This window comes from Amphiura filiformis, chromosome 14 (genome assembly GCF_039555335.1).
Source record: "Amphiura filiformis chromosome 14, Afil_fr2py, whole genome shotgun sequence".
Lineage (NCBI taxonomy): Eukaryota > Metazoa > Echinodermata > Ophiuroidea > Amphilepidida > Amphiuridae > Amphiura > Amphiura filiformis.
Window position 1 is genome coordinate 50,992,399 of NC_092641.1, and position 25,039 is coordinate 51,017,437.

The window sequence follows — 25,039 nt, forward strand, 5'->3', positions numbered from 1 at the left end:
AGACACAGCCGTGACTAACGTCACGGCAAGAAGAAGATCCTGTAAGAATAAAGACACAGCCGTGACTAAACGTCACGGCTGTGTAAAAACACCTAATTTATCGTCTCTATTACCATGCTATGAACTTAGCCAGCATGATGACAACGCATACAGCCGTCAGCGTCACAGCCAGTGATGTGTTAGAGACTGCTTTGCACTTACGATGTTGTAGCATTCCGTGATGTTGTTGTTTAGGCCCAATAAAGTAGCGTATGTGGCACATACGATGGTCTTGCAGCAAATGAAAAACAAAATTAGCGTGCAAGACTAACGTAAGTGGCACATACGATAGTCTTGCATGCATTAATTAAAATTGCATTGCACTTACGATATTTAATTTTATTAATTAAAAAATAATTAAGCAATTTTGAAACTTAGAACCTGGTTTAAAATGTGCGTTTTTATATGGCCTTCCATAATTCGTCAAAATCTCATTTTGGCCAAAAATGTCACTTACGATAGTGTAGCACTCTGGCGACGATGTATTCTCCATACTTTCAACATCACCAGTCACATTGATTTTTAAGTCTTCATGGATCGTCTACGTTATTACTTGCCAGAAGTGTCATCTGCAATACACCTGAACAATACGTATCACTACCTGGAGAGAATTGATCAAAAATTGAATTCCCTCCTGAAGTTCGTATCTGTCAATGAGTTGACCAGATCACAAGGATGTCATTATAGCTAGAGGCAGTATATAACACAAATGGGTCAATGAGTTACATAAAAATGACCTTGTGTGGTGTATAGTTCTCAGGAAGTGAGTTTTACCTGAGGCAATTTGTGGTTAAATGTTAATCCCTCAATACTAGAGTTATTACCATCGATTTGGTCAGACATGATCAAATCTCTTCAGGTAACAAAACATAATGAAAACCACCACCAGTTTGTACACTCGGTTTAACAGCACGAGATAGGAAATAACACGCACCACTAAAAACTTGCCCTACGTGAGACACTTCAATCTTCGCGGTCACAATGTCAAGCATGCCAAAGTTACCGGAATTGAACAGATCCGTACCAAATCTGCCAAATCTGTGAAAATCATCCGTATCCGAGAGTCCTTCTGGATTGCAAAACTACGCACTCTTGCACCGTCTGGTATCAATGTTGATGAGTAGCATGTTTCGATTTTTCTTCTTTGCTGCCCACCTTTTCTTTCCCCTCTCGATTTGACTAGCTGGGTTTACTTAGCGCACTGCAGGGTTTATTGTTCTATTGTATCCGATTTGAACGCTGACATATTGTAAAATGTTGCCAATTAATATTCATGAGAGTGTATATTCAAAGTCTAGTTTTCAAAATTGGGTGACTTGTGTTTGGCAGGAGTGGAATACATCTGACTGGGCGTATCAATTACGTAACGCATAAAGGCATTTATATGTGCTGTTATGTGTTTAGTCTCTATATTCACTGCAAAAACAGCGTTTAGAAAGTGAAGGCAAGAATGTGTTTAGATTAGAAACGTTGTGTTTAGAATAATGGATGTCAAATATTTAGAAATTGAACACCATCACAACCCCTTAAGCAACTATGTACAAAACTTGTTATTAAGTCCACGAGGTTGCATAGTGCCGAGTTTGAATATCAGACGGTGCTCTGCAATAAGTCTGTCCTTATTAGAGCCGCGAGATTGAATAACGGCGGAAACTCTGAAGTGGCTAACATTGCAAAGAGAAGGAGAATAGAAATGGCGAGCAACAGGGAAACCAGCGAAGTTCTTAGAAATGGAGCGGAGATGTACTGTGGTTCGATCTGCTAATCGTCGGCTGGTTTCCCCTATGTACAGTATATGGCATTTGGTACACTGGATATAATAAACTACATTGCGAGAAATGCATGTGAAGTGGGGGCGGGGGGTGATGTCAAAACCCCCATTGGGACTGCGGATGTGAGTTTCGTTCAGACATGAGCACAGGTATTACACCTCATATCACAGCAAAAGGTACCAGGGGCACAGCGTCATCATCCCTATATCTTCGTGTCAAAATTTGCCGTGATAGTACGGCGAATCCTCTCGTTTTTCAAAAGCTACGCATGGCGATTTTGTTAGAGATAGGCCGAGCGACTCAGGCTAAACATACCATATGCACACGATATGAGATACCACATAGCCTGCAACAGAGTTTCTATTCTATGTTTTTACGATTCGCGCATGATCAAGTACCCCATATGATATTCGATTTTTGTCAGGTAAAACCCAGGTTTTGTTTCCAATACACTAACTGGAAATGCAATACACTAATTAGCAAGGATTGCTGTTTGCTGTGGATATGTTTTGCTGCATTTTATCCGTAACGATTTTGAAATCGTTCATCAAAATTGTGATATATTAAACTGTTTGAGAATTACAATTATATAAAGGAACAGAATATTAAATCACACGTCTATACAATGTATATATCAACACACTATACCACTTTCTTTATCTGCGTCAATAAGAGAATGTTGATTTCAATTGAATTGAATACATCTCTCCATTTAAAGTTTGTACTCCACCACTGAGCGATCTAGCGATCGATTTCTAGCCAATCAGATAGGACTCCTTTTCTTGCGTTCGGTGAAATACCAATCGCCCGTCGCTCACCAACGGAGTATTAAGTTTATATTTATAATATATGGTGTCGACACTGTGAGGGGTGTCACATGACTGGATAGGGTGTAACAGTCTGTCCCAGTACTCGTAACATTAACACACCAGTTTGTTACCGTCAGCCATAAAAAATCACATCTCTGTTATGGCTAACCGTAACATATTGCCAATCTCTGCTTTTTTGACTCATTCTGATAAATACTTCCCTATTTATGCACTTTTAGAGTGATAAGTTGGATTCTGGTGAAGAGAAATACTACTAGTGATATAACTGGAGGTTATGTACAAGGTCACATCCCGGGGTCACATCTTTATTTAGCTGGATAGGGGAGTAAAATGGGTTGATTTACACATATTGTTCTTCAGGTTTGACATGTTTGAGGACTGATTTAGTAATGAAGGAATCAAAATATCTTAATTGAATTGACAAAATTAAGTTATTAGGGTATTAATTGAAGTATTTATTCATATAGATTTTGTAGGGGCGTTTATTTAAGAATGAGGACGTTTTAGACCGTGGAGTGTTTTTACCATTCTTATGAAAAATGTTACGGTTGGCAGTATCACTTTTATTGCGTTATGGATATCCATAACAAATTATTGTTACCGTTAACCATAACATTTTCAGATTTGCCCCTAGTTTGACCTCAGCCACATTTTGAATTCTCCAATGTGTTATCAGACGTCAAAAATGCCAAAAAGAAACTCCCTATTGTCGATCATTTCAACTCCCCTGACCATTCCATCTCCGATATCTCTTTGATGGGGCTTGAAATGATTTACAAACACCACGAGAATATCATTTTGAAACGTGAATCATTTTGGATAGCCAAACTTCGTACTCTTAAACCATATTGCATCAACGCCGATCGTTGAACCTCAGCTTGTCCACGTCTTTTCCTTTTTCCCCCGTCCTAAACCTGGTTGCCTCGCCTTATCCATTAAATTTATCCAGTAAACCTGGATATTCCATGGTTGTGTACTACAGAGACCCACACTCCTCAGTTGCAATGAATGATGTTATAATAATAATAATAATAATTCAAGGAAATCCCGCCTATTTTTCAGGCGCACCACTGCAACGGCAGTGTATTTCGACAATTCACGCGTCACTGCAACGGCAGTGTAATTTTCGAATTTCGATTTTTACATGAATAATCTATATCACCATTTCACAAACACAACTAATCTATTACTATCACTGTACAGACAACTAGCCCTGGAACCTAGGGGAAGGGGGTACAGATACCAGAACCGGGGGTGATCCCCTACTCTTTCCGAATAGCTCTGACACTTTTACGTGCACAGGGATGATCGAGAGCCCTCCTGTACAAGGGACCAACGGCTTTACGTGACTTCCGAACCACGGACGAAGCACATACACTACCTATATCTGCACGTGATAAGCAGTGTATGGGGGCGAGAAGAAATTCTTCAATTAAATTCTGAGATTAAATTTCTGAACTGAATTGAAGGATTCCTGACCATATAGGAACTTTTTGGGAGGGAAGAGAATTTTCACCTAAGGCAAGCCCAAGGCTCGAACCCTCGTCGATCGCATCTCCCGGCCGGCAGCGCAATGCCTTAACCACTCGGCCATCTCGCCCTCCTTGGGCGAGATGGTTTATACTAAACACACACTGGGCGAGATGGTTTATACTAAACACACACATTAGTTTATACTAAACACACACTGTTCAACTGAGTTTACAAAACTTGAGAAAACAATCAATCAATACTCAAGTTGCATTACATAAAAGAAATTTCTTTCTGTGTCTACAAGTACTAACAAGCTCATTCCTTTTGTTTAATGAGCCGAGTCCTGGCTTGCATATGATTAAAAAAAATTCATGCAAGAATAAATTACATCTTTTGTTTATACTCGAATATGGTTAGTCGAAAGAGCTCAACTTTGGAATTAAAAGTTCTCAAACCCATAACAGGTAGGCGTAGAAACAAATTCAAAGTCTTGAGAAATAATGTATAACGTGTAAAATGCATTGAAAATCATTAGGAAATGAATTTGGAGAAAACCGTCTGTTAATAAAATACTATGCTGAGCCACCAGCCTGGGTGGCTTACGCTCCAGTAATTTCAGATGATTGAGCTCAGTAATACATCAAAGAATGTCTTCCAATTCATGAAAACAAATAGATAATCAGCTTATCGGATTAAAAGCTTTAAGAGGGAAGGTCTTGCTGCTCAGCGAGTGTTTGTAATTATCAGAAGGATTTCTCCAAATTCATTCTCTAATGTATTGTCGGCTAAAGAGTGTATACATTAAAATCGTGAACAGTAACATATCAACAATAACTATTTACATTCCAAGCGGGAACGCTTTTCAAAAACATATCACCTTTTTCGGACAAACGCTGAAACCTAAATATTCAATTCCAGGCGATCTGTAAAAAAGAGCGTGAGCGTAAATGACTACGAACTTGGGTCACCGAAACAAATGTTAACATTGGTGTTAGGACTTTCAAATTGATACAATAATTAGCCCCCAATAATAGCTTTCATTTTAACCGTTATTTGTTAACTGGGATTTTTACTTTTTGAGAAATTAATGAACGTATCAAAAAACTTTTCGGAGATCGCTTTTAAATTGCCACATCCCTTAAATCAGCACTTTTTTCCCAATGTGACCATGTTTCAAAAACTGAGCCGAGATGGGGGGGGGGGGCTTTTTAAACTTGATGAATACATGCATGGTTTACCATTTATTAGTACTGCTTCTCTATTCTAGTGTTCTGTGGCATCGTAATTCAGACACAGGAATGTGGTATTTTTAATAGAATAATTTAGAAGTAAGATTGTTTTAGACAACGTTTACATTAATAAAATAACAATGGCCTTGGCCTTGATAACATGTAACGAACACCGAATTCATACTTTTATTATATTATCTGTGAATATTATTTATTATTGAACAATTTAAAATACGATATTGACAACATGACATGAATCATAATAATGATAATCGCAACCACACAAGTACAACAATTTAATTAAAATTTACTATACCATTAATACCAGTAGTTATAATATCATAAATTTCATAAGCCCTTTACATTGAGGTGCACCGCTGTTATACTGGTTCTATTTTGGAAAAATCGCGTTCCAACCGACAAGTTTGCGTAAAAGTTGGCAACCACATTTTCATTGTTTGTGTATGCTGAACTCGAATCTATTGTCTTATACTGTCAGACAGTATTTTTAGTACGCGACCCTCACCCCTCCCCCCACCCATGATCCCATAGGATCATATAAGGGGCGAAAATTAGTTTTATTCCAACAACAATTTCGAACATGTCTAATTATTCGTCTTGCCATATGGATCCCAGAAATGTGAAGTTTGTGAGCGTACAACCTACAGTAAGGCACAAAAGTTCTAAGATCGATTTGCTTGTTGTGCATGGGTCAAATATCAAATTTGCTCAAATGTTAGTAAAATTTAGGCAAATTGTTCACATAGGTCAGAGGTTTCAGAAAAAGAATTGTTTGCACTATCTGCAATGTCTAGTTAGTATGGTATGTTACACGACATATAGTTAAAAGATCTATAGGATTCAATGACATTTGTATTTATTTATTTATTGATCATCTATCTTCTGAACTTCACATTGCAGAGAGTAAAAACTAGTCTTTTCCTCTATCCCTTGAACAAAGAACAACAGTTTGCCTTTTTCTGTTCTTTTCTTTTCTCGAAGATACTTATTTTTCACCCCTGCAGCAATTTGACAGCATGCAATTTGACCTTATTGGACCTGTTTAGCTTCATAGCTTGCTAACTAAAGTCTGCACAAAAAGAAACGCAGCTGTTCAAACACACCACTCCACGCCATACATAAATTCTTCCAGTCACATTTCCCCAATATGAAATTTAAAAAAGGAAAATTAAGTTTGGCAGAGGCGGGTTTTCGAACTCACGGCGCACCGATTTGGATGAGCCTAGCGCATTAGACCGCTCGGCCTCTTGTCTTGTTGGTATCCACTTGAAACTTATTTGAACATATAATCGCAACTTCAACATAGGCCTACCACGTGACAAGCAAAGACAAAAAATGTAAAAACATTAATGTGTATTTATAGCGCTTAATTGTTGCTAATTGCGTGTTCTACATACAGAAATCCGACAATAAATGGGCCTCTACATGGACAATACATTTGATCGATTTTGACTCGCCGGAAACGTGCGCTCGTACATCGTATATACATGTGTGTCAGTATAATACTATAGTGGAACCTACCATTTTTCTTGTATACACGTTCGATGTTTTTATCATTTATATAAAAATTCCACATTAGACCTCAATTTTTTTTCAGGAAATAAAAGATTATATTACCATAAAAACGAAACAGTAATCTTTGGCGGGTTCTAATGTAATTGTTACATAGAACTTTCAACGTCTTTTCTATCCTAATTCTTGCTCAATTAAAAAAATATTTTGGCGTATATAAAATTTAAATAAAATTCTCTGCTTCTTAAACGACCACAAATCTGCCACAATTGGGTATCACGAATCGTTATATGCGATCTGCACTGTGCAGTAAATATTCATAATTATATTCTTCTATACATAGGATGCTTCAATTTTGACACAAAAAATATTTCATTGAAAACCCTCTCACTCGGCTATTTAAAAAAAGGTAACCACGCTTCCTTCGTTTGGCGAAAAGAGGAGTAGGGTTCAAATAAAGCTTGGCAGACAAAATATGTGAATTCAGAATACCCGAATTAACAAAACGCCAGCTTGCCGCTTGACCATTATATCCAAATTAGAACCAGTCTATGTCCGTTATGTACCCAAATGCAACTTGAGTATACTTTGCAATGCCTCTATACAATGCTATATTGTTCCAATGCATGCATACGCTGCTTATCATACTATACAATATTGACAACATGACATGAATCATAATAATGATGATTGCAATTATAACGTCAACTACGACAAATTAAATTAAAATTTACTATACCATTAATACCAGTAGTTATAATATCCTAAATTTCATAAGCGTTTTACACTGTGGTGCACATCTCAAAGCACCGCTGTTAGACTGTGGGTCTATTTTTCAAAAATCGCGTTCCAACCGGCAGGTTTGCGTAAAAGTCGGCAAACACATTATTCTTGTTTAATTGTGTATGCTGAACTCGAATCTGTTGTCTGCCAGGTAGTATTTTGAGTACGTGACCTGAAAAAGACACCCCAAATGACCCCATAGGATAATATAGGGGGCAAATATGAGTTTAAATTTATTCCAACAACACTTTCAAATTACGGATCCCAGAAATGTTAAGTTTGTGGAGCCTGTTTAATTGTTACCCTCTTTATGATCATGTAGAGGTTAATGTGTGTTGTTTTTTTGGGTCATGAGGTTTAAATACAGCTTGGCACACAAAATGTTTGAATTCAGCATACCCGACTTAACAAAGCGCCAACTTTTTTCGATTTTTATTATCTTAATTAAGGGCTGGGGTATGAACGTTTGGACAGTATTTATTTTGGGACATTAGAGCGCATCAGACATATCGAATTGCATTCTGAATACGAAGTATGTCATTCTAATATCAAATAATTTTGATTTTTTGAAATTCGCAATTTAATACACATTTTATGGCAAATCATTAAAAATTGATATTTTTGATATTTAACAGTACTTGATTTATGATTTATACTTAAAGTGTATGTAGGTGGGATGAAAAGCCGACGATCAATTAACAATTTTGACCCTTCGTATTGAAGATATGGATTTTTTTCCCAAAACACCAAAAAAAATTAGGTCTTTTAGGGAAAAAATCCATATCTTCAATATGAAAGTTCAAAATTTTCAATTGACCGTCGGCTTTTCCTCCCTGCTACATACACTTTAAGAATATATCATTAGATTTATATAATTTACTTCGAGGACTGTTATATATCAAAAATTTGAAAAATATCAAATTTTTATAATTTGTCATAAAATTTGTATTATATTGTGATTTTAAACAATGAAAATTATTTGATATCAGAAAGACATGCTTCGTATTCAGAATGCAATTCGATGTAGGTCTGAGGTGCTCTCATGTCCCACACAAAATACTGTCGAAACGCAATAAACGCTCATTTTGGATCCCTTAATGTATTATTGAAAAATAACACTTTGATGTTTTGTTAATTCTACAAATCATACACTTTGAAAACTTGCTTGATTTATGGTTGTTAATGAGTTATGTATGTTTTACAAAAGTGTTGTTGTTTCAGCCCTCTTAACAACATAACTCAAGAACCACCGGACCTACAAAACTATATCTGTGATATTTGAATTCTTCTACACACTCGCTGTGAAATGATCAATGTAATTTTTGCCAAAGCTCACTACCATTCGCAAGATGCTGTGAACTACCAAATTGCAACAGTCTAAAATAGTTGCAAACCTTAAAACTAATAAACACATTATGTCATCCGTTACAGCAAAAGGTACATAATTATGTCTCATTTTGCTGGTGTCAAATAACATTCTAAACCAATCATTAATTGTTGAAGAGGATAATAGACTTGTACCTTTCTATAGAACTGTTTGTTAAGGTTGGCTCACACTATGACGGCTGATAACCAACGAAAGGTGACGAACGTGAAAATCACAAAATGTTGGCGGCAAAGCAACGGCACAAGAGGAAAAACAAGATTCGCTGACGAGTGGGTACGACATTCAGCGACAACACGACGGCAAGGGACAAAAGGCTGCGGCAGGAGACTAGCGACCAAAATCGGACGTTGTCTGGGCGGCGAGTGACGATGTCTCGACGGAGCCCGACAACAAGCAACGAGGTCAGACGATTGGCAGCGGATTTTCCTGGCGGCAAGGAACGGTAGTTGATGGTGGATTGCGGCGACGATAACGTGACTCAGCGGCCGACATCAAAGCCTGTGTGTGTGCGGGTCGTATAGTCCACTTTGGCGTTCCCACTCTTCACAACGTTCTGGCCATCCACTCAAAAATATTAATATCAATAATAATCAAAAATATTAAAATCAATATCAATAATAATCCAGAGTATAATTAATATCAATATCAATTATAATCAAAAATATTAACGTCTATATTAATAATGATCAAAAATATTATCATCAATATCAATAATGATCAAAAATATTAATATCAGTATCAATAATAATCAAAAATATTAACATCAATATCAATATCAATAATAATCAAAACTATTAACATCAATATCAATATCAATAATAATCAAAAATATTAACATCAATATCAATATCAATAATAATCAAAAATATTAATATTTTTGAACATTTTTAATATTTCTTTTTGTATGTCTATTGAAATCAAACTGACGTCAAAAAATGTTTAAAATCACACAAAAAGTTTAAAATCGTGGACCATCGTTTAAAAATCGTAACCCATCGCAGACCACCGTTGCAATGCCGCAGGTACTCGCAAACGACACGCCATCAACAGTCAACATCCTTCACCCTCCGGACAAAATTTGCAAGTCATTGTCGCACCAAGATCGTTACAATTTCGATACTTGCCACAATGTGTCGTCAGTGTTCGAGATGTGACGTTACTAAGTGCCGTTGTTTTTTCGTCAATGGTCGTTGACAACGAGTACCAACGAAATTGTGACGACCTCAAAACGACTAAAGACGGCCTCAACATGTTGAAAATTTGTCGACGGACGCGACGGATAATACCGGCCTGCTGCGGTCGCTAGCGGATTCGTCAACGACAACTAACGTCAACACACGATGATTGACGGCTAGTTCAAGACTGTAATCCACAGCTTAACGTAGTTTGCCGTTCACCCTTATTCGTCATAGTGTGAGCCTTACACAGCTCCAGTCTCTATTTGCCATAGCTAAACGCATTGTATTGTTATTTATATAGGTATGTATTAGCCACCCACTAACAATGAGAGGACATTCCTGAACCTCGTTGACTTGGAGATGATTTGAAATGACCGCCACTTCAGATTGTTATTATTGTTTGATATTTTCTGCCAACAATGTGGAAAGAGAGACACATGTAGCCGACATACGGTAACTGTAACGGGTCGCATATTACCAAATTATAACCACTGAACCGGTCTATGTCCGTTTTGTACCAAAATTCAACTTGAGTATACTTTGCAGTGGTTCCATAAATTGTGCCAACGCATGCATACGCTACTGATAATACTATAAAAATGATGTATATCTACTCCCCCTCGCCCGACAATGTAACACCGAAACGCCACTGGCTATTTATTGACATTTGAGGGTAATATTGGCCAACCTGTGATGGGTAGGTCATACAATATTCACCTCGAGATAGGAGGGTCAGAAAATGACAATCCCCAATAATAACACGCTAATTTTGCTTTGGTCTGGACCGTGGATTTTCCCGTGGATCTCAAGCGTGCGTCTCTTAATACGAACGATTAATCAAACAGACAAATGGTCGACATAATCGTAGAAACAATATTATACAGATATTTACTGCACATGAGGGATCTGGTGGAATCTATTGGTCCCCGAGGTGAACTGGAGACCGTGAGCCTACTATTTTCCCGAAACCGCCAGTAGTAGGCTCACGGTCTCCAGTTCACCGAGAGGACCAATAGATCCCACCAGATCCCGAATTTAGAGCAGTAAATATTTGTTTTATATCCTTTATTAATATATTCTTAGTTCATTGATAGGTTAAAATATTAGAAACACAAGGTTTTTATCATAGACTTAGACCTATGCATAAATGTAGCCTAGGCCTAGTCAAGAATAGTCTGGCTTAGCTTTGTTTTGATTGAATGCTCGCTAAAGCTTACCGTGAAATGTTGTAACTTCTACAATACCGCCGTGAAACGAGTAACCATGTTCTCTGTTATTTCACTGTCAATATTAAGATACTGATCATGATGTATTCAGATCATGCCATGAAACCGCCGTATTTTAGCTGCACTTCTGTGCTGCTTGTATGCATCGCAACGACTTCCTACACATTAATACCCCGGAACCGGTACTGATATCCAGCGTATGTGGCGAGTTGCACCGACCACTAGAAACTGCGACGCGGCTATGAGGTCATACGCGCTCAGAGGGAGATAGTAAAACTATTTCCCGGGGATATAGTACTTTGAATAGTACCCCGTTTCCTCATCAATTGGCTTTTTGACTGCTTCGCAAAATAGCAAAACTATTTTTGGTCACATGATACTCGTTTAACCAATTAATGAACGAGAATATATTATGAAGGATATAAAATTTGCCATTGCAGGCTATCACGAGAGCAAAATCCAAAATTCATCTAATTTACTAGAGCACCCAAATGTGATATTTGGGCTACAAAATCGCTGGTCGAGTAATCATTGCTTTCAATGCAAAAGGGACCTGGATTACAACAATGGAATTATCAACTATTTCTGCTGTTGCTTTCGAGATAAAGTACTTGAGTTTGATATTTTACATGTTTTAGGAGCATGACGTGAAAAACGGTGAAATCAAAACGGAAATTCTGACCAAACTATAGACAGACCCACACGATGTGCCTTACAGAGGTGGGAAATAGCTTTCTTTAGCGAACTGTATTGGTTTGAAACGTTAAAAGTAAATTCCGAAAAAAAGCTCGCGGACGAAGATAAGGCCTATAAAAATCAAAAATCTTACACTAAAAGACACAATTTCATGCCTTATTTTAACACCAGGATTTAAAAAAAAATATATATCCAAGCACTATGTTTTTAACTGACATTACCGAAGAAATAAAAATACTGCTTTATATTTGACCAAGAAAATTAATTTCATAGTAAAAAGGTGTATCTCTGAATTGTGCTGATTTTAACATGTATCGATCGACTTTTAGCGCGACTATGCATTTAACAAAAGAATTTTTGACCACCGTTCTGAGTGCATACATACACCTTTTAAAACAGAATCCCAGTGTTAGAATTAGGCCTGAAAGGTTGCATTTACCCTCGACAACGATTAGTATTATTTTCATGATTTTGACCTCTACTTCAGCTATCGTTCGGCGATGTAGTATAGCTTCAGCTTCATGTAATACGGAAAAGATCAAACGACTATACGTCGCATGCATATTGAATACCAAGTTCTCAATTAAAATCGTGTTTTATTGATTTGTAATATCGTGGAAATATTTACAGTCTTTCTACCATCAAACTGGGTTAATATTCTGTTTTCGTTATATGTTATTCGCCCTAGTGGTGTGTGTTGCAGATGACGTCTTTGTTGAGGCTGCAGATGACATTTTTGTTGACGATTTTGCATCATTTTTCGCAAGCCCGAGAGCTTTCACAAATGCTGAACGATATTTGTTGTTAGTAAAGTTGTATACATATGGATTGATTGAAGAGTTGAGAATCAACAAGCATTTTGAGACCCAATTTATAGCGGCGCGTGTATCTTTATCATACCAATAAATACCAGTGTAACGAGAAAAGATACGATGAAACTTGTCAACTTGATACGGCACTAGGCATAAAAAGAAAATGATACCGTTAATTATCAGCATTCTGGCAACTTGGTTACGAACTTTGTTGGCGCTGGATTGTTCCTTGCTTCTTTCATTCGTTATTACAGCTCGATTGCTGAGTCTCGCGATGATTTGGCTATACAGCACAGTATTGATAACAAGCACTATAACAAACGGAATGAACAAAGCAAGATCTCTAATATTAATAAAACCGGGTGTGACATAGTAACAAGTGTACGCCATAGCTGGATATTTTTGCCAACGTTCAGTCGACGGCCAGAGCAAACAGATTTTACTAATTCTTCCCGCTGCTGGTGCTACAGGTACAGCAATACCCACCGCGATAACCCATGAGATAACCACCAAAGTAACCGTACGTTTCTTGGTGTTAACCGCCCGATGCTTAAGAGGGTAACAAATTGCAAGGAATCGTTCGAAGGTTACTAACGTTACCAGCGACAGTGAAGCGTAAAATGTTGCATATTCACTACCATATCCAATCAAACATTGAGTATTTGTGCGAAATATTTCCGATCCCTTTAGACCATTAGACAACGCGTACTGAAGACAGGATCTCACCGCTGTCAGAGTAACGTAGAGCAGATCCACAATAGCCAGATTGGCCAGATAAAAGTTGGTTAATGTACGCATCTCTTTCAGCCGAGCAACAACGAACAAAAATGCAACATTGCCGACGAATCCGAAAACAAAGACAATGGGAATGAGAACTGTTATAACGATCTTTTCAAAGTATTTGTGTTCGTAAAAGCGAGTGAGCAACCAGTCAGGGAAACGATAAAGAGATGCTGAGAAATCACTTTCTCTGCATTCAGGTGGCTCATCAGGCCAGCTATTGACTGGCATCTTATCTGTTTCCATAGACATATTGGAGAAATCCTCTGGTAACGACGTCGCATTCAGCAAAGAATCCATGTTTCCTCTACCGGCGATGCAGTGGTCGAAAGTATATGTAGACACTGTAGGCAAAATTCGACTTGATATCAAAACAAATTAAAGTGGACAACCAAGTGCTATTTTCTTATTATACATTTGAGACATTGCTGACTAAAATTGTTAAAGAAATACAGGATATCTGAGGGAAAGTCACTGTTCACTATTATCTCATAAGATACGAAATGCACTTTTCTTGTCATTTCAACATGTTCAATGGTAGTGAAAGACCTCGGGTCCACCTATCTACTGTGTTTCACCGATAAAACCGCATTCATGATACGCAAATGGAGTTTGTATATTTTTGAAACGGCATGTGTTTCATGAATTGATATCTTCGGTATTTCATAATTAATCTAAGTCAGCAATGTCTCAAATTGACGATACGAGAATAGCGCGCAATTGCATATTAGAAAGTGTTTGATATTAAGTCTTGTACGTTCATATTTCTGCTGGATCAAATTTTTGAGTAATGACTACCAGCACACTTTGATCCCGAATCAAACTACCGCTTGACTCAAAAATTAAACTGTGATGGCAGTTATTACTCACAAAGTATGAGTGTATAGGTACTGCAACCTTAATAATTTCGAGCACTAAAATAGTCAGACTGTAGTACGGCTTCTACTGCGTTTCGATAATCTGCAGGTCGAATTTGGTTGGTAACCAGGCTAAAGTAAAATAAAATGAAATGCGGATGATATAGAAGTTGTCTGCGGAACGTCGCAAATATTTTGTCCCACTGTTTCAGAACAACATCTATTTATATGATTGCCACAATGATCTAATCGTTCAATATGAATTATACATCCCTTTCACCAATCGCATCTGTCTTTCTGTGCAATCGATCATAACTTGCTACATATTGCTACATATTTGCTACATATTGCTAAATCAATCACACTGTTCTGGCGTAATTCTATTCGCAATAGTTACCATTAGAGCAATAATATTCGATTTCATATGATAAACCTTCGTTCTAAAGTGATTTCTTTTACTTTCGTCAAATGATGAAATTAGTATAGATTCCATTAAGGTATGTTTCCGGTGTTATTATTAAATCTAAGCAAAATACGTCATCTCAACTTCTCAATCCAGTAAAAATAGTTAATTGAAGCAAATTAAAAAGCGCTGGGTGCACGGTGACGCAGCGGTACAGGCGCTACCTCGCAATCGGAGGGTAGCGAATTCGATCCCCTGAGGTGCCATCGCGTTGTGCACTTGGGCAAGGCCTTTACCTCACTCGCCTCCCTCTACCCAGAGGTGAAATGGGTAGCTGTTAGGAATATTGATCCCCTGAGGTGCCATCGCGTTGTGCACTTGGGCAAGGCCTTTACCTCACTCGCCTCCCTCTACCCAGAGGTGAAATGGGTAGCTGTTAGGAATATTGGTCAATGAGCGCCACCCAATAAAGATATGAACATGCCTTGGCCATTAACAGCTGACATATTCAATTGAAAGCAGAATAAATTTAAAGCGCTTTGATACGTGTGAAAGGCGCTGTATAAATGTCAACATTTATTATTTATTTATTTATTTATTTATTTATTTATTTATTTATTTATTTATTTATTTATTTATTTATTTATTTATTTATTTATTTATTTATTTATTTACTTATTTATTTATTTATTTATTTAAATTACCATGCTAGCGTTGATAACATATAGGGCGCACAACTTATAAGTTCCCCCTAATACTTTTTGAAAGAAATCGAAAATTATTTAACGAAATTTAAAATTGTAAAAAGATATGAGTAACCGTATTTGTTTTACAAATCTGGACCAATTTGTAGTGTCACACATGATTGCGTTCGGTCACAATGGTTCATTATATAAAAAAAGAGGCAGGTTTAAAAGTTGCACCTGAGTCCATAGGAGTCAAATTTCAAACAATACAGTATGTCAGGCCTGTTCATGAGTTTGTAATGGAAATAAAACTTAACGTCTAAGATGTTCAGTAGGAAATGTGTCCTCCTACACTGTTAACAAGTGCATTACAACGTCGGCGCATGCTGTTTACGAAAGTCCGGATTCGGACTATTGACATCTTCTGACGAACATACGTGACACGTCAACGAGGTGCTCTCGGCTGATTTTTCACTTCTCCTGTCACCTGAAATTTTGTTTTCAATTTTCGAATAATTATGCATTAGGCACAACTCCCATACGACGAGCAATTTCTTTCACTGGTACATTAATTTTTTAATATTGCTCGACCGCGAAGGAAATCAGGCAAACGTGGCATGATTAAAATGTGACTTTTCTTATGTAATGAACTGGCGATGTATGGTCTTTTCTCACTGCAGTACATATCCTGCCCAATTCAGCCATTTATCATTAAAAAAAGAAAAGATTTAAACACCTGCTTTGCTTTTAAAAATGAAGAATACCAAAGATTGAGTTTTTCTTTAATCAACACATGAATATTCCTGGCCTAATGTATTGTTTTAGAGTTGACTCCTATGGACTCAGATGCAACTTTTAACACTGTTAAAAACGGTCTTTTCTTTTACATAATAACCCATTGTGACTGAACGCAATGATGTGTGACGCTATAATTTTGTCCATATGTGTAAAACAAATAAGGCTACCCATACCTTTTTACATGTTTGCATTTTTCGATTTATTCTAAAAAGTTAAAAAGTATGTAGGGGAACTTATAAGTTGCGGACCCTATATTATCAGCTATCCATTTTTTTTTTATGGTTGGATGTTCCTGTTTTATTTCACCATTTTCAATTCAAACATATATCTCTTAAGTGAATTGAAATCTGAATTAATTAATTCGTGACATTTAAAAACTCGCTGTTTTCCAATAAATTTGGCGAGTTTGGCTGATCCTATAGAAATAAGTTAGAACATAGCATCTAAATGCCTTATATAACATATTTGGGTCTGAATTATAATAAAGTGTCTGAATTAGGGTCTGAATTATAATAAAGGTTATGCCCAAAGTCTAAGTACAGTATAATGAAAGACAGCGATAAAAAGACTAAATTGCGTCTGACGTCAGGGCAAAGGCGCGCCGTGATTGGTTGCCGACCTGCGCAGAACCTGTTGTCAGAATTTCAGACGCGAACAAGACTTTTTTTTATCTCTGTCTTTCATTATAGAGCTTCAATAAAGTGAATAATACATTTATAATGGTTGCGTGTTACTGATTTTCTTGATTAATTTACATGCCATCAAATAAGAATACAAAACCGTGTTCTACATTCATGACATACGATGAAAGACACATATTAGAGTACCTAATGTTAAATATCAATCATAAGTTCCAGTTTATAGTCCGATATTTTTGCGGGCGATTTTCCATTGCGACAAATACTGCTTGTTCAGTTCGCCGCATTTCTCGGCTTTGATATCCGCTCACGTGATTATATGTTTGTTCATTGGCCTTCTAGAGGGATGGCGGATACAATAGGATGGAGCTGCACGATATAGGTAAAGGCTTTTGAATTTGGCGGGTTTTACCCATATTGAATACTGCCCTCTTATTGTGTACGACATGCTTCGAAAAGGTTAATGGCATTGTTCAGGTTTTCTTCTCGACGTGTTCCACAGCGGAAGAATTTTAGCCGCTGCCGAAGACACTAGTAGAAAAGTAGCCGCTGCGTATGTCAGTAAATCGTCCGCAAGACGTCTTACTATGAGCTGGACTTAAGAGGGTACTACACCCCTCGATAAAGTTGTGTCTATTTTTGCATTTTTCTCAAAAACTAATAACACAGTGGTAACAAAAGTTATATATACATGTATTATAGGGGCAAGGAATCTAATTACTACACTGGGATTTCAGTGACCCAAGACAAGCGGTTCGTTATTTATGATAAGAAATTAGGTACCGCTATAGGATGTACCTCATTTCCGATCATTATACTGAACCGCTTGTCTTGAGTCACTGAAATATCAGTGTAGTAATTGGGATCCTTGCCCCAATACTCTACATAACTTTTGTTACCAGTGTGTTATTATGTTTTGAGAAAAATGCAAAAATAGTCACAACTTTACCACAGGGGTGTAGTACCCACTTAATGCATTCACACCACGTCAAGTGCAACTTGATTAATCAAAATAGCAGACATATACAGCCGGGGGCGGTGTCACTTATTAAGCAAATGTGCAATAAATTATTTATTACAGTTTTAAAATGTAGGACAACTCATTTGTTTAAATGGGCTTTCTCATCCTTTCAAATTGTCAATATAGTAGATGAAAGTATGCATTTTTTGCCCCTGTAAAGAACTCAAACAATTTAATTAAATCAAGTCAAGTCAAGTCAAGTCAAGTTAAACTTTATTAATCCATTTCTGGAAATTACATGCACATGAGATCATAATAAAATACATTACATTAGAGAACAAGCATAATACAAAAACAGGTATTATATAAAGCACAATGAAATTCAAAGGCACTCCCTAGAAATGGTATGAAAACATAAATTAACGACGGTACTTGGAGTTATGATACAAAATAGCTTGAGGGACAAATGAGTTCAGGTATCTGTCTGTATTTGCACGCGGCAGTTGCATACGACCAGTTTTTGAGTTATGATATGACAAGCGATGGTGGAGTGGATGTTGGGGATCCTCCATCACATCGGTGAGCTTCTTCAACAAAAGATCAGTGTACACTGTCTGGAAATCCTGTCGTGGTGAGCCTATGATTCTACTAGCTTCTTTAATTACCCTTTCCACCCTCTGTCTGTCCCCTATGGTAATGTTCCCTCCCCAACAAAGTAAACAATAACGCCAGACACTTGCCACAACTGAATCATAAAACAAAGCGAGGATACGAGAATTGACATGAAAAAATCAAACCGTGGCCTTCAACAAAGGTAATCATGAAAGTTGATGATTGATTATAAATTTCAAACAAATCAAAACGTATATTACTCCTTAATCCAGAAAAATGGAGCACTAATTTTTTTGAATTAAAAAAATATTATCCAGTTTTGCTAAATGAAACATAGCTTAATCCTAATCCTTTAGTTAGTTTTAATTTTTTTTTTCTTCTTCTTTTTTTTCTTCAATTTTTGGAAATTATGGCCAAACACGTGCGTTTTTAAGGCGTTTTTCATACGCTGTGACAATAAAACCCAAAGACTTACAAAGTTATACATTCATATTTTTGGAAAACACATTTTTCTAATCTTTTTCATAACCAATAATCAATACCTCTTTGCCTATACTCAGGATTTTAATTCCTTAGAATTGTGCCATGTCTATTTTATGACTACAAAATTGTACGAAAACATGCAAAAAAGTATGTTTGTCCTTTTTTCCTCAGATTGCAAAGATATTAAAACTGGATTTAGCTATGTTTCACTTGGCAAAACAAGGATAATATTTTGAAATTAGTGCTATATTTTTCTAGAATAGGAGTAGGCTAGGCAACAGTCGCCTTTCATTACAATTACATGCATGATTATTTTTCATTACATTTCAATTCTTTGACTGTATGATCCATCGTGGCATCTGGTATTAATGTTCTTTTAACATGTATCGGCATTAGTCAGTCTGTGCGCTAAAAGTTTAGATCAATCTTTGTAAATATAAGCACGTTACAAAGAGTAATTATCATCTTCATTATACATGTATGTGAGCGTACACTGTAATGAGCCGTAAAGTCGTCAAATTGTATTCTGAGATACAGTGCCTCATTTCAAATATTTAGTTTTAGTTTTAGTTTTGGTTTTGGTCACGTGGTTTCCTATTGTCCTGCCTAACCAACGCTCTGCAGGGTCTATTGTTCTATTGTTTCCGATTAGAGCGCTGACATATTGGAAAATGTTGCCAATCAATATTCATGAGAGTGTACATTCAACGTCCAGTTTTCGAAATCGGGTGACTTGTGCTTGGCAGGTGCGAAATACATCTGACTGGGCTCATTAATTACGTAACGTACAACGGCATTGATATCATCGAATGGCTGCTTAGTGCTGTTATATGTGTTAAGTTTTATAATAATTATTATTACATTTATTTTCCTTTCTTTTCTTTCTCTGTATTTATTCTTTCCTAGGCCTACACTAACTTTATCACTCCCTCGCTATCCTTCTCTCTCTTGCCTTCTTCCCCCTCTTTCTTTTCTTTTTGTCCTCTCTCACTCTCCCTGTCATTCCAATATAAATATGTCCTATGTCCTTATCTTTCTGTTATTTTATTTACTTCTCATTATTTCTTTCTCTTCATTTGCCCTCTTTCTCTCTTCCTGTAGGCCCCTCATTCTCCATATCCCTGCTCCCCTTTTCCTCCCTCATATCCCCTCTCAAGACTTCTCACCGGGGAGAATCTGCCCCCACCCCTTCCACCGCCGCTATTTGTATGCCAATCTCCTTCTTAAAATAAAAGATAAATGTGATGCAATCAAGCAAAATCAGTCGGAACTCGGAAATATTGATTTTGAGATACAGCCAAACAAAGCAAATATTTCCTTTTGTTTCCTCTTGTTTTGGAAACTCTTTACTTGCTCATATCTTTGAAACTGGTTGTACAATTTCAATGGGGTTTTCTGCAAAATCCAGCTTTGTAAATGCTATTTACTATCCTATAAGAAACTGAAAATTTAATATTTCCGAGTTCCGACTGATTTTGCTTGATCGCATCACAAATGGACATTTGTGAAAAAAACCTTTATACATGTAGGCCTATACTTATACTTACATGTATACGCAGCGATTACCATTATAGAATACTATAGAAATGTGAACCTGCCAGCTAATACATTCTGATGTGTAGTCGATCAGCAGGGGCATTCAATTTATTTAAATGAAGCGTCTAAAGGTGGGCGTACACGAGGCAATTTCCATTGCAAGGCCCATTACTTAGTGGGTGAGATTATGTGCTCACTGACCATGAAGCTGTGCAATTGATCAAAATAGACGAAGCAATGTTCGGCCTTGCAATTCCTTGAGCGTGGCCATAGGTTTGGGATATACTCAAAACATAAGTAGTGGTTAATGATTTTCGTAATAATATCAAAATGGCTCATGTGTTGTCCTGAAAGCAAAAGATTGCCATCCTCTGCTGTATATCTATACAATTTTCCATAAAGAAAAGGCTAAGGAAAACCAAGATCAAAAGGGCTAAACACCACCACCAACAACAACATAGGCCTACAAGTGTATAATGTAGCATGTGCACACATTATCATGTTGTGGATGGTGAATCAAGCTGGTCCCTACACATTCCCAAATGAATGCAGTGACCAGTCGGTGTTCACTCAGCTGATTGGCTGGAGGAGGTTAGATTGCATGCAACAACCTTGAAAGTAGAGCATGTCTCTACTGTTTTGCCTGTTGCTCGGGGATTAATTTGCCTGATGCTTGGGGGATTAATTCCTTGCAAATCCAAAATACACGGAGCAATCTTTTTCCAAGGTCTGTGCAACAGGCAATTGCATGGAAAATTGCATCGTGTAAGCCGGCCTTAAAGTCAGGTGGGTGATAAAAAAGATTATATCGACAACTAAAGCCTCCATTATAGACGACAGACCCGCACAAGCGCACATTTGGGATTCGTGAATACAATGGTACCACTTTACACATGACTGCCCTTAACAGAGAAGATTTTCATTTTGGACTTTACTAAGTCCAGATTTATTTTAAACTTGAAATTAAATTCACTTTGTGTATCAAGTATGATTTTGAATGTCCAATTTATTATCCATTCCAAAAGGAGCACCCCCCTTCCAAGGCTATATGATTAGGATTTGGACTAAGGTTAGGAATTGATATAGGATTAGGGTTTGCCTGTTAAGGGTATGTTAGGGTTAAGGTTGGGATTAGGGTTGGGATTAGGGTTAGGATTAGGGTTAGGATTAGAATTACGGTTAGTGTTATGGCCCATGTTTAGGGTTATAGGGTACCGTATGTAGGAGGGGTCTGCAATTACCTTGGATAAAATACAGTTGTTTGTGTGGGTGTGTGTACAGCTGTACAGGTACATGTATGGCTATGTGAATATAAACCTGTGATTCATATGAAGAATGTGCATGGTCTTTTTATAGTACAAGGACAAATTGGCCAATGCCAGAGGCTATATGCATACCAATGTGTGTACATCTACAAATGAGAAATTTTGGTGGTTTGCTTTTCATTGCAAATTGCAGTCATTTTAAATTATCGCAGTTTTTTTAATTGCAACGTCCTACGCACAAAATGGCGTTTAATTTACTCGCAACATTACGCGTCTGGTAAAGCCGTGAAATTGTGCCTATTTAGAGGATATCTCATCATTTGAATAATGTACATCATCACTATACTTGTCCATGTTATCAAAGATATGGCTATATGCAGCTGTGAATTTCCAGCCCCACCCCCCCTTATGGCCAGGGTACCACGGGGACGGGTGGCTGGGACTTATACCAGGGCTAAATTTCAAAAATGTTAAAACTCCCGGCCAAGTCCCGGACCGACGGGAAACAACACATGGCCGGCCCTACAGGGACAAATTTTGTGTCAATGCCCGTCTGTTATAAACTGCCCGGCTATTTTTTCCGGGTACTCTGCACTGCAGGCAGGGGTTGGAGTGGGCCAGGGACTCAGGGTTTCAATTGACAAGTGCATTATCAACAGTCTTCATTTTCACGTGCATGAAATCTATAAGCTTACGGAACATACAAGTCTATGTACCCCCCCCTACAATCATAATTACTCACCTCACTAGTATCACAGGGTCAGGGTTTCTATTGACAAGTGCATTATCAACAGCATTGCATTTTCACGTGCAAGAAATCTATAAGCTTACTGAACATACAGGTCTATGTACCCCCCCCCATACACAATCATAATTACTCACATCACTAGTATCACAGGGTCAGGGTTTCTATTGACAAGTGCATTATCAACAGCATTGCATTTTCACGTGCATGAAATCTATAAGCTTACTGAACATACAGGTCTATGTACCCCCCCCCCCATACGCACAATCATAATTACTCACATCACTAGTATCACAGACATTCAAATTCCATCATGAAATCTATTCGGCTTTCATAGTACACTGATTTTCAAGTTCAAACGCTAGTTCTTGACAAAGGTGCTGAATTCCACCATCGTGCATATCGCATAAAAAAGCAAATTAACATAAGGGCGCACATCACTGAAAAGTGATGCCAGTTTTTCTCTATAATAATGCTGTTTAAAATCATTTAAACAATTTTTGATATCTGCCATCTGTGATACACTTGTAGGATTTAATATTACTAATCATTACCAATCCAAATTTATGCAAATTTCTGCTCATTTTAATGCTTACTTTTATTATCTATGTTTTTTTCTTAGAATAAAAATTAATTAAGATTTGTTCCAAGTCTACCATGTTACGATACTGATAATTCAATAAAAAAACTTTTTAGACTGCAACAAGTCTCTCCTAAAACAATTTATTTATTTGGATAATAAATTGGACATTCAAAATCATACTTGATACACAAAGTGAATTTAATTTCAAGTTTAAAATAAATCTGGACTTAGTAAAGTCCAAAATGAAAATCTTCTCTGTTCCTTACACATGACTGTATTATGGTCACTTATTTATACTCGCCTGTTGGGTAAAGCGTTAATATGATGCCGGATCAGTGACCAATTTAATGGCGGAACCCATTCACTGCCCTTTGTTCGAAACAATGGTACCACTTTTATGAATAGCCTGTCGCAACTTCTAATCGGCATCAAACGAACAAAAGATTATATAATCTATTGCGACTCTATTTCTATTTAAAAGCTCTTTGTGCCTAACCACTTGAATCATAAGATATCGAACTCATTGTTTCTACCTTTTGTTTAAAACCGAACATTTGTGTCAGTCAGTTTCGGTTTTGGTTTCAGTTTCTTATAAGTAGTGTGAATCGTAAAATTATTTGATTTGAAGTTACCTACTCTAAAAGAAATGTTTAAATTTCGCAGTGCAATATTCACGAGGAGAGAAATCGAGCATGGTAATCTACATTGAAAGACGTGGTTTACAAAACCGAATAAGCCTAACCTGTGAAAAAATATAGACCATCGGAATCAACGCTCTGCAGGGTCTATTGTTCTATTGTTTCCGATTAGAGCGCTGACATATTGGAAAATGTTGCCAATCAATATTCATGAGAGCGTACATTCAACGTCCAGTTTGCGAAATTGGGTGAGTTGTGTTTGGTAGGTGTGAAATACATCTGACTGGGCGTTTTATTTACGTAACGAATAAAGGCATTGACATCATCGAATCGCTGCCCAGTGCTGTTATGTGTTTAGTTATTATATAGGCCTAATAATTGTTATTAAATGTATTCATCATTCCTTTATTTTCCCTTCTCTGTACTTATTCTTTCCTAGGCCTACACTTTATCACTCCCTCGCTCTCATTGTCCCCTCTCACCCTCCCTCTCTCATTCCCATCATTTTCCTTATATTTCTATTTATCTACTTGTCTTTATTATATCTTTTTATTTCTCCTTCCTCCAGCCCTCTCTCATTCTCCATATCCCTCCTCCCTCTTCCTCCCTCCACCCCTCCCAAGACTTCTCACAGAGGTGAATCTGCCCCTCCCCAACCCCTTCCCTCTTTGGGTACGCCACTATTTCTATACCAATCTCCTTCTTAAAATAAAATTAAATGGAAATTTCTTAAAACAACCTTTATAGGCCTATACTTATACTTGCATGTATACGTATAGCTATTACCATTATAGTGTAATATAGATATATGGACTGGACATGGCAGCCTTCATACATTCTAATGTGTAATCGATCAGCGAGAGCATTCAATTTATTTAAATGAAACGCCTAACGTCAGGTGGGTGGTAAAGATGATTGCATCGACAGCTAAAGCCTCCTTATATACTTCAGACCCACACAAGCACACATTTGGGATACGTCAGTACAATGGTACCACTTTACACATGACTGCCCTTACACACGACTGTAGTGTGGTCACTTATTGATACTCGCCTGTTGTGTAGAGCGTTAATATGATGCCGGATCAGTGACCAAT

At 37.2% G+C, this 25,039-nt stretch overlaps 1 protein-coding gene across 2 annotated transcripts; it reads right to left on the reverse strand.

Annotated features, from left to right (window-relative positions):
- Positions 1–11,251: 11,251 nt before the first annotated feature.
- LOC140170271 (growth hormone secretagogue receptor type 1-like) lies at positions 11,252–14,772 on the reverse strand. 2 transcript variants are annotated; one of them, XM_072193641.1, is made up of 2 exons: positions 14,636–14,772; positions 11,252–14,099 (listed from the first exon to the last, which is right to left on the reverse strand). In XM_072193641.1, the coding sequence occupies exon 2, from the start codon at positions 14,036–14,038 to the stop codon at positions 12,815–12,817; it is 1,224 nt and encodes a 407-aa protein (XP_072049742.1). In that variant the 5' UTR covers positions 14,039–14,099; positions 14,636–14,772; the 3' UTR covers positions 11,252–12,814. The 2 variants fall into 2 exon arrangements, with proteins under 2 accessions (XP_072049742.1, XP_072049741.1); XM_072193640.1 differs by having other exon boundaries at positions 11,252–14,082; positions 14,609–14,772.
- Between the last annotated feature and the right edge of the window lie 10,267 nt (positions 14,773–25,039).